At 54.9% G+C, this 10,554-nt stretch overlaps 1 protein-coding gene across 1 annotated transcript in view; it reads right to left on the reverse strand.

Annotated features, from left to right (window-relative positions):
* The window catches only part of LARP1 (La ribonucleoprotein domain family, member 1), a gene marked incomplete at its 3' end in the record, with an annotated part of 23,797 nt that overhangs the window by 4,456 nt on the left and 8,787 nt on the right, over nt 1-10,554 (reverse strand). Inside the window, exons 2-11 of the mRNA XM_010021965.1 lie at nt 6,922-6,983; nt 5,300-5,365; nt 4,365-4,536; nt 3,654-3,785; nt 3,323-3,466; nt 2,482-2,644; nt 2,064-2,208; nt 1,676-1,850; nt 818-987; nt 153-512 (exon numbers count right to left, since the gene is read on the reverse strand). Coding sequence (XP_010020267.1) covers nt 153-512; nt 818-987; nt 1,676-1,850; nt 2,064-2,208; nt 2,482-2,644; nt 3,323-3,466; nt 3,654-3,785; nt 4,365-4,488 — 1,413 coding nt within the window. The remainder of the gene's footprint in view (nt 1-152; nt 513-817; nt 988-1,675; nt 1,851-2,063; nt 2,209-2,481; nt 2,645-3,322; nt 3,467-3,653; nt 3,786-4,364; nt 4,537-5,299; nt 5,366-6,921; nt 6,984-10,554) is intronic.

Consider the following 10,554-nt stretch of genomic DNA (forward strand, 5'->3'; position numbering starts at 1 on the left):
GCCAAGAATCCCAAGCTCTGCAAGAGGACTAATTCTGGCTTAGCTCTACCTATGAGTGGGCTGTAACCTGCTGTACTGCCCTTTCCACCCCACACCAAGGCAGGCTCCCTGAGCCCCAAATGCACTCCCTTACTTAAATAAGCCACTCTCACCTTGATCTGAGAATACTCTGGCTCAAACTGCTCTGTCCACAGGTCCTGTTCATAGTAGTACAGCCCATCGTTGATGACCTTGGCCAGCTCCGAGCTCATTTTAGCCCGGGATGTGTGGTTGCCAGTCCGGTCCCCACCAGGATGCCGGCGCAGGTAAGGAGGTGTCTGCGTCACGATGAGGATCTTGTTTACGTCCCGGTCGTCGATCTCGTAATCGGAGTCTTCGTCTGACCAGTCGGTGAAGGTGTTCTTGCGGCCGTCCATCTGCTCCATCTCCTCGTCGAACAGGAAATCTAGTTCCTCAGGTTCATCTTGGTCCTTCTGCTTTTGCTGCTGCGGCGTCTTTGACTCCTCTGGTTTCTACAGGTAGAGGGACAAGGGTGACACAAGATAAACACCACACAACGACACAAACGTACTGCTTGGAGACACAGCTATGGCCTCTTGTTTCTTTACCACAGCCAGAAGCTGCCCATCTATGGAGAACACCTTATTTACACCACTGAGGATCAGCTCCAAAGTGGGTCAGATGGGGCCAGGAGAGACTAGGACATCAGTCCTGTGACAAACAGACCCCATCTGATTTGAAACCTGCCTACTTAGGATTCAAGTCACACAGACAACCGGGAGACCCCCACCTCAACAGCTCCTACATCACCATCTACCTTGGGCCTGGCTGGGGAGGGCCGAGGTCTCTTCTTCACTTCAATCCATGTCTCTGAATCCAGATCTGGCAGACTTGTGGACAGGCCCTTGGGCATCGTCTTCAGGTTACTGACCTCCTCTGTTTTGGTGGGGACCGGGCTGGCAGCACGCGGGGAGCCAGGAGCAGACTCTAGAGCCAACAAGAGCCACAAGGTGCTTTAGAGGGAGGAATGGAGCCTGGGGGAGTGTGTACTTAAAGCACCCAACCAAAGAGGGAGTTATTACGGCACAGCCTGTGGGACTAGCTATCATCCAGAGAAATCTTCCCAAGACAGTCCAGAGCCAGTGGGAACAGATCTTCTCCTGCCAAAACTAACTCTTGCAACAGTACCAAGAAGACCTCTTGCGCCCAGCCCTGGACTCCTGACAGCCCCCAGGGAATGGGATAACAGGAGCAGGGGGCAGCCTATGAAGGACAGCAAAGCCTTCCCCAGCACTCGGCTGTCAGCTCCATACCTGCTGCCCCATTTGTACTCAGCACCTCCTTGACCACTGAGGAAAAGCTGGGTTCATGAGTGTCCTCTGCTCTGCAGTAGCAGAGTATTCCCAGGCACAGCCAAGTGACTTCCAGCAGGACTAACCCTTCCTGAATCCCTTCAGCCCCCACTGAGGAAAAGCCACAGACTCAGTCTCTTTCATGTTTCCCCATGTAGAGGCAGCAGCGCTCTGACAGTCTGAGGACAGAGCCTATACCAGCTCCCACCTCCAAAAAGAAAGCAAACAACAGAGGCCTGCCCTGGGGAAGACTCTCGGGGTCCCAGTCCTGCTGCAGTACCAACACCACATCCCACAGCCCCCTCCACATCCCCAGTGCTCACCAGTCTCTTTCTGGAAGCTTTGTCGGGGCACAAACTCAGGGCAGTTGATGAACTGCGAGAAGTCAGTCTGTGTGTAGTCGGCCATAGGGGGGCCAGGCAGAGCCCATTTCTCTGGCTGCTCTTTTCTCCTGATCTTCTCATCCACAATTTCCACCACCTTGCTGTCCTTCAGAGCCTGGAACCAAGGGATACCTGGTTAAGTTAGGGCCCTACCTTGGCACTTTAGAGTGGCTCAGCCCCAGCCCTTCCTCCCTAAGAGGACCAAGAGGAGAAAGGAGCACGTAAAGGACGAGGGAAGGCTCCACTTTCATCTCACTCACAGCCCATCTCAAAACCAGGCCTCAGACAGAAATGGCAAGAAGGAAAGTTTATCTTTCCTTGCCCTCACCTTGATGATGAGGCTGATGTCAGTGGTCAGCGCCTGCACCCGGTGGAAGCTGGCGATCAGGGTGATGGGAAGGAAACCATCAGAGTCCATCTTGCGGCGCAGGAAGAAGTCTCGCTCCAGGTTGTCCACACTGAAGTAGTATTCTCTGTATGGACAACGCATCAGTGAGAGGCAGCTCCAAAGCCACCTTCCTCTGGACACCCCATAGGAAGTAATCCCCCACACTTCTGCTACTGCAAGGCTGGTAAGAGACAGTTGGTGGAGCCCAGACTTAGGGTAAGCTGGTGCTGTAAGATGTGTAGCAGAGTCAACACACCTTGGCTCTGACCCTACCCACGGGATTAGATACCCAGACCCCAGGGAGGACATCTGTGAGCATCCCACCAACAACCAGGCAAGGAGAAGAGGTGGTGCTTACATCTGCCGCTTGATGTAGTCTTTGAGCAGCTCCTGGTCCACGCTGTAGAGCTCAGCACTGCTGATGTTGTCAAAGTAGTAAGTGATGTTGCTGGCGTACTTCTGCGTGCGGGAGCCATCCGAGCCCTCGAATTTCCGGTACCCGTACTGGTAGTCAAAGTGCCCTGTGGGACACAAGGAAGGGTCAAGCACAGAGCTCCTGGATCTGCTCAACAGGGCTAGACTCTTGCACAAATAGCTCCCTCTGCAGTGCTCCTGGGGACCCGTGGCAGCCCATAATGGGGCATCACTCACCCACATCCCTCATCCTCCTGCTCTCAGACATTGCCACAGATCTCAGTGAAGCTTCAACACACCAAGCCAAAGAGAGGCCAGGAGCCCTCTCACTCAGGAGCAATTGGGCAGCCCAGATGGCACATAGAGACCCTACACTGAAGCTGTGTCAAGGTTAGCACAGACACTGCCCTGTCAAATGCCAGTGTAGATGCATCCCCACCCAAGCCATGACCCCTGCTTGGCTCTCGACATAAAGCCTACACATTATCAGCATGCTTCAACTCCTCCACGCAGGAGTACTGCAAGGGGCAGAAAACAGGTGGAGGAGCATGGCCTGAGTGGCAGAAAGGCATTTGCCTTTATTAAAATACTAGAAAGAATAATTTGCTTTCATTAAAATCAGCTCAATTTACCAGCTGGGATGGCCTGCCACAATATTTCCCTTTATCCCTCCAGCGCTCTGCCCTCCCCAGCCCGCTTTGGAGCCGCAGGTCTCACACACATAGAGCCATGCACACTTCAGCACATGCTCCCTGCTGTCACAAGAGCACGCATCCAGGGATCACCTCCTCTGCCCCGGCCACGGCCTCTGCCCCGGCCCCGGCCTCTGCCCCGGAAGGTCCCTCGCACGGCTCCTCCCTCGCTCTTCACGCTGGAGGTTTCATCATGGTCCTGCCAGCTGCGCTCGTGCTTGTTGTCCGGGTGCCAGCCTGCAGCAGACAGGGAAGGAGGGGCAGGAGGAGCGTTACAGCATGAAAACACCCTCCTGGAACAAGCCCGCTGCACCCAGAGCGCTTTGAATGCAGGAAGGGTGCCCACTGTGCCATGCCTGGGCATCAGGGCTTGCTCTGCCCCACGGCCAGGGCAGGGAGAGGAGTCCCCTTGCTGAGCCCCCACCTTTCAGCTCGCTGCGGTTGTTGGAGGGGTGCCTGTGCTGCTCGTTTTGCCGGTTGTTCCGAGAGGCCGTTTTGTCCCTAGGCACCTCTGACTTCATGTCTATCTGCAAAGGGACCCACTTGTGTTTGTTGCCTGCAAAAGGACAGGGTTTGGGTGTGACACAGGTTCAGAGAGCGTCTGCTTCCTCCCCCACAGTCCCCTCTTGCCACATAGTCCCTACAGATGGAGGGGAGAAAGCAGCAGGGCCTCTTGGACCGACCTTGTCCTCAGACATCCCTCCAAGCCTGACTGGATGCAGAAAGTCTCCAACCAGAACTCTTGGGCATGGAGGGACATGACACAAAAGTCCCTTGTTGCTTCACTGCATTTGTCCTTCCTCTATCCCCTTCTGCTCACTGAGGCTCAAGCCAGACTGAGCCCATGTGTCAACTGTGGCTGATGCAACCCACAGTGAGGGCTCTTCTGTACCTCCAGAGTGCACATGGAAGGGCAGACCACTGCCACACTCTGAGACACACAGACACCCTTACTTGGGCCACGGTCCCCCAAAACGACACTCAGCCCCCCTGAAGCCTGCAAACACCATCGCTGTCCCTGCACTGCGAGCATGTCCTGCAGCAAGGCCCCCAGGGAAGGCAGTGGACACTTGAGGGTTGCAGAAGGGGAGACGTGTTGAGCCCAGGGGACTGTCCCCACCAGGTCCTGCCTTACCTTTCTTCTTCTGGGCTGACTTCTGGTTGTCATCGTCACCATTCTTCTCCTCCCCAGACTCATCCGATTTGGTTTTCAGGCTCTCTTTGCCATCGCTCCCATCCCCTTTCTCCTGCTCTTTCATGTCTTTCTTGACAGGCAGTTTCCGAAGGGATGGTGCTTTATGTGGCTGCTGGAGACACACCAGTGGAGGGAAGATGTGAGAGAAATGAAGAGCTGGAGGCAGACCCCAGCTGTCCCGGCAGCAACATGAACCAGAGGACCTTGCCCTAGGCTGGAAGCATCCCTGCTCTGTGTCCCCTAGAGCTGTCCTGCTCCTGGCAAAGAGCAGGGCAAGGGCCTCTATAGAAGCCGGGAATTCCAGAGCTGAGACACAAACCCCAGGCACAGAAGTTACTAAGATGGACTGCCAGGGAGGCCTGCTGCTCCTGGACAGGGTTATCCTACAAGGGACCAGACTGCCCCAATCCAAAAGGGTGAGGTGAACCTCATGGCCTGACAGCCAGCCAGAAGCTGGCAGAGCAGCATTTAAAAATAGAAAGGTTTAACAACACGCATGTCTGGAGCAGGAGAAGCCCATGCCCACGGGCACGCCAGCCCTTTCTCATGCATTTTCTCCTGTGGAAGTCTTGACTTTTGCCCAGGCCTCTTCCTGCACTGAGCACCCTGAGGAGAGCGTGTCTGGAAGCTGCCCTACCTGCTGCACCCAGCCCAGGGGTTTAGACAGGGCTCCAGGCTCCCAGAATAGCACTGAGGGAGGGAGCTGGACACACAGAGCAGCCCTAAAAGGAAATCCCCTGCACCCTGCACTCTATTCCTGGCTGCCTCCGCACTGACACTCAGCACCCCAAATGCCTGAGCTCAGCCCATGCTTCCAGAGGGACAGGGAGGTTGGCAAGGGCCTTATCCTGGTCACAGGAGTGAGGTGATCTCACCTGGACACTCTTGTGGGCTATCTCTCCTGGCGTTGGCCAGTTTGTGGCATCACCGAAGTCTCCAACCTTGTATCCAAAGAGAAAGGTCTTGTTAGAGCACAAGCTGAAGGTGCCATTCCCTGCATCAGCAGGCAAAAGCCCTCAGAGCCACAGTCACAGCCACCACTGTCCTGCAGACGGCTGTCCCAGGTTTGGGGGTGCCATCCAAACATACATATACACAGCCCCTGTCCCCACCTGAGCAGAGACCCAAATCCATCCCAAATAACTGCAAATTTATGTCTACAAGGGGTTGTACTGAGGCTGCCAGCAGCCCTGTAAGCTACCAGCCTCTCAGCTCCCACCATTTTGCCCCAACAGCAGTATTCGGCACCAAGTTGCCCAAGTTAACTCACTCATCACAGGCACCATCCCTTGGACAGGGAAAACACACAGCTTCCAGCATCCTAAATCCACCTGAAGCAACTATATCCCATTAAAGAAGCTGCCTCCACCTAGTGGCAGGGGGCAGCCAGGCACAGCTTCTCCTCAGTGCCCAACTGCAACCAAGGGCTGGCAACAACAGAGCAAAGGGATAATGTAGTAGAATTGGTGGGAAACTTCAAGCAGGTGTTTGATGGTGATGTTAGCTCCTTCATTCCAGACACCACACAGGGGACCACCAGTCACTTCTCTGCTAAATAAATGACCTGGCCACTACCATCTTTTCTGCCTCTTCCAGGTTTCAGAGAGGAAAGGACCCAAAAGGCTGCCCAGGCACATGATGGATCACAGCTGGGCACCGAGTTTATCTGGGCACAGAAAGACCTCCTTGCCCTTATGGGGTCACTACTTCCAAGTTAATTTGGAGTCATCAAGTCTCTTGGATCACATCTCTACATGCAGACGTCATGTTCCTCTCCCCAAGAGACAGATTTCCTTGGAAAACCACTTCCAGTGCAAGGCTGTGCCTGTTTCAAGCAGGAGCACCTTCCATCCCCAGGGCCCTCCTCTCCCTGATGTGGTCCAGATAAGGAAAGTCTTATCAAGTTCTAGATATGTCTTCACTGGCTTCTGGGAGCCAACACCAACAGCCCGTGTCCCTAGCTGTGCCCCAGCTGCATGCAACATCCTCTGAAGCAACTGTCCCTCCATCACATGCTGATCCCTGGAACAGATTGCCCTGGTTCCTCCAAAGTAGTCGAATTGTTTGAAATCAATTACCCTGACTCTCTGTGTGCCAGGAAAGAACAGATTGCACAAGAAAGGACCTGCAGACACACCGCTCCATCACACCACCGCCCTGTCTGCACTGCAAAGCAGGGCACTGGCTAAGCTCCAAAGGGATTTGGTGTGGAGGGAAGAGGGTTTCCACATCCAGGACCGTGCTCCAAGTGCCACCCTGTGAGAAGGGAGGTGAGAAGGTCTTCCCTGGCCTAGCTGGGCAAAAAAACAGTCCAGGTAACATACAAGACCACTAAAACAGTGAAGAAGGATGGAGAATCAGGATGCTCTTCTTGCAAGTGGCCAGGCCAGTACATAAACCCTCCACAACCAGGCTTGTCATGCAGTCTGCTCATGGAGCACTGCCAAGGGCACCAGAAGCTGGAGGCCAGCGAGAGGGCCAGAAGGCACAGCCTTACCTTGCTTCCCTTCCTCTGTCTCGGGTTGGCAGCCCTCACCACCTTCGCAGGAGTTGTGTGTTCTGCAAGAGGAGGAGAACAGAACTGTTAGAGCACAGCTGGGGGTTGTGGAAGTGTTAGCCCTGGAGGGAAGCAAGCCAGCTCCCCCTTCAGCAAAGGATGGCCAAGAGGAAAAGGTGAACAGAACGCAGAGCCAGCTTCTGACCTGGATCTCAGAAGGGCTACAGCAAGATCAGAACACTTCTGATCCATGTGAGCGGCCCAGCAATGGACCTTTACCCCCATCCTGCTGCAGGAAGGCACTCCCTGGCCTAGCTCCCCTTGCCAGCCGGGGAGGAGGGGTGGCGAGTTCAGCTTGCTCTGTGAAGCACCACGCAGAACTTGATCTGCTGTTATGCACAGCAAAACAAACATGCCCTTGAAGAGGCGAGGCCCATCGCCACCAGTGTGGCTGGCCCTCCCCAGGGAGCAGAGAAGGGCTCTGACACAGGGACACACAGTCTGTGGCACATGGGTGCTGCTCGCCTTGTGCTTTGATCTCTAGTGCATCCCAGCACGGGGCAGTGAGTTTACCGGAGGGAAGGAGCCAAATCTGGAAGTGCCTAAATCCTGCTACAGGCAAGAGTATTTAGGCCCTTGAGTGTCTCCAGGGTGTTGTAAGGTATCAGAATGCAACTGTTGGGGTTCAGACCACCACGGACCTACAGCGAGTCAAGACCTCAGCTCCACCATGATGTGTCTTGGTTCCTGTTCACACACCACCTCCTTACGAACAGAAGAAATTCAGACTCATTTTCTCCTTCCTCCCAGGTCTGGCTGCAAGGTCTGTGGATCAGGTTGACAGAATCCAGCAGAGCAGCACCACCACCACCCAACACAAATCAGCCCCATGAGGACCACATATAAGGGTTTGCTCCATGACAGGGAGAGGAGAACATGCTGGCCCCTGCCTTGAGGAGCATTTCTGCTGACTCCACTGGTTTAAATCAAAAGCCCTCACTGGGGTGGGGGACCAGGGTGTGAGGGAGGTGAAGAGCCCTGAGGAATCACACAGGCTCTGTGGGGATGTCCCAGGAAACACCCTGGGCAGCCTACCCATCCCCACTCAAAGCTGGCTTTGATCTCCTGCGTAAGGAAGGACAACTTTGCCTAGATGATCAAAACCGGTCCCCTTGCTAACCTGGAAACCTGTGATTCATCCTGCCAGCCCAGCCTTGCTCAGAGCTGCAGGCTTTGAAGTGTCAGCAAGGCAGAGTCAGGCATGGCCGGACGGAGCCACGTGTGCTCCCCTTCCCCACGTTCCTGTGTGGGGATTTCACCCCCAGGACACCCCAAGCTCTCAGATAGGTGCCCGAATCCTCCCTTTCCTCCCCAGCCTCTCCCCATAAGCAACAGCAGTTCCATGTGTCCCTCACTTATTCCACGTGCGCCTCATTGAGAATCCCAGCTCCACAGCACAAAGCTTGCCACAAAACTTCCCTGCTAGTGTAGGAAGAGCGAGCGCTTTCCAAACAGCCCCTAAAATCCTCCACTCGACACCCACAGATGCCACTGACTAAATATAGCTTCAAAGGCACCAAGTGCTACAGCACAAACCCACGGCCAGCCCGGTTTTCCACAGGTACGGAGCACCCCTGCTCCAACAGCACTGACATGCTGGCACCGCAGGAAAGGAGAACTGAACTCGCTCTGCAGGCTCATCAGGCACCCATCTCTCTGGCTGGGGGAGAGCACAGCGCACACATCCCATCTCGCTGCCTGCTCCCTCCATGCTGCAGTGTTCACAGCAATGGCATCCAGCTCTTTTCTCCAGCTGCTTCAGCTCTGGAGCCTCACAGCCATCAATGTTCTTGTGCTTTCTCGGGGGACCAGTCAAAGAGAGGAACCCCTCACAACCCCTACTGAAAGAGGCACACACAGGCTGCAGGGGTGGGTGCCACAGACTCCATGTCGTTGTGGGGGAGGAAGGAGATTGTTTGAAACAAGTTCTGCTGCTTTCCTTATCTGCGAGATAGGAACAGGGATCCCTTATCTAGCCGAGGTGCTGAGGACTCATTAGCATTTGCAGAGCACGGTGGAAGACAAAACACAAAGCAAAGCGAAGGCTGCAGAGCCTGGCAGGGGCCGAGGCACCTCTCATGGATGAAGTCAGGATCTGCAAGTCATGGTGGAGACAGCTCAGAGCAAGGCAGGAGGCTGAGAGGGTGTGACTGTGCTATGGATGGACAGTCACCATCCACAGAGCCATGGCAAGGAGAAGCTGAGCATACTTGGCACCCTCCAGGGCACACCAGACTGATCAAGGGCCCCAGCTGCAACCCATTCTATAGCCAAGCAAGCTCCTGGACATTGAACCCAAAACTGCTCTTGATGCTTCCTTGCAGAGATTCTAGCAAACCCTAGTGTTTAACAAAGCAAACCCATCCAAACCACATTTGGGCTAATCCAGGTGCTCAGGCTTCAGAGGAAAACCTTCCTACAAGGACAGACCACACCTTATATTCCAAACCCCGCTGGCCTTCATCACTGCATCAACCTGGGAAACAGGGAGCAAGTGGATGTTGCTCACCCCCTCAGACAAGCAGTGCTAGCAAAGGATACTAGATACTGCCCTGGCTGATAGATGAGCCCTTAAAAGCTGCTCACGGATGTCTCAGACCTCCTGGCATCTCACAGACCTCCTTTTGCATTTATTCGGTGCAATTTTCAGTTGCACTAACGCTGCCTGACTGTCATCCCCCAAAAAACAGGGCCCTTCTGTGCAAGGGGACAGACAAAACAGTGGCGGCAGGAGCCAGGGCTTTAGTGGTGTGAGGCTGGCAAGGGGACGGTGGGCAGGGAAGGAAGGAGCAGCTTTGCCTGCAGCCACAGAGCAGATGCTGGCACAGCCAGGAACAGAAAAGCAGGTTGTGATCTGCTGCCTGCAGCCAGAACCAGAACCAGATCCTTTGCCTGTGGGGCTGCCCAGCCACGAGATTATTTCTTAGCAACCAAGGGGATGAGGCAGCATTTCCCTCTGCCAGCACTGCAGCCAAACCCCTCCCATGGCCAGGGCATAGCAGACGCATTCCTTAGCTTTCGATGCTCGCTCCCCAGTGAGCACCAACAAGGGGGATGCTGGGCAGACACTTCGTGCTTCCCTTCCAGCACAGTACAGCAGCCCTCCAGGCAGGAAGCTTACAGGGGTGGTCCGGGTGAGCCAGGTTCAAGGTTCTACCTTGTACCTGGAAGGAAAAGAGCTGTTGCACAGGGATCAGAGAGGGCAACAGCAGCTCCACAGCTTAATGCATTGTCCCCCCACCCTGAGATGGGACACGTGCTGTAGGACCACTGAGCTTGGCCTAGGAGACATATCTATACCTCACCTGGGAAACTCAAACCCAGCGCCTGCCAGCCTGTTTCCCTGCCTTTTCTTGTATCTAATGCAGCTTCTAATGGATTTTCAGAGAAGGCAGATGAAGAGGTGGAATAAATCCGCAGGGCTGGCGCTACACTGCAGGAATACCTGCACCTCTAGTAAGAGAGCTGTAGTGCCTGCTCCCAGTGTACCACTCGCGTGCAACACAGACCAGGGCTCGGAGCACCCCAGCACCAGCTGGGACAGCATCAGAGTGAAGCCCAGGTTCCCAGCAG

This window comes from Nestor notabilis, unplaced genomic scaffold (genome assembly GCF_000696875.1).
Source record: "Nestor notabilis isolate BGI_N333 unplaced genomic scaffold, ASM69687v1 scaffold18239, whole genome shotgun sequence".
In the NCBI taxonomy this organism is placed as follows: Eukaryota; Metazoa; Chordata; class Aves; order Psittaciformes; family Psittacidae; genus Nestor; species Nestor notabilis.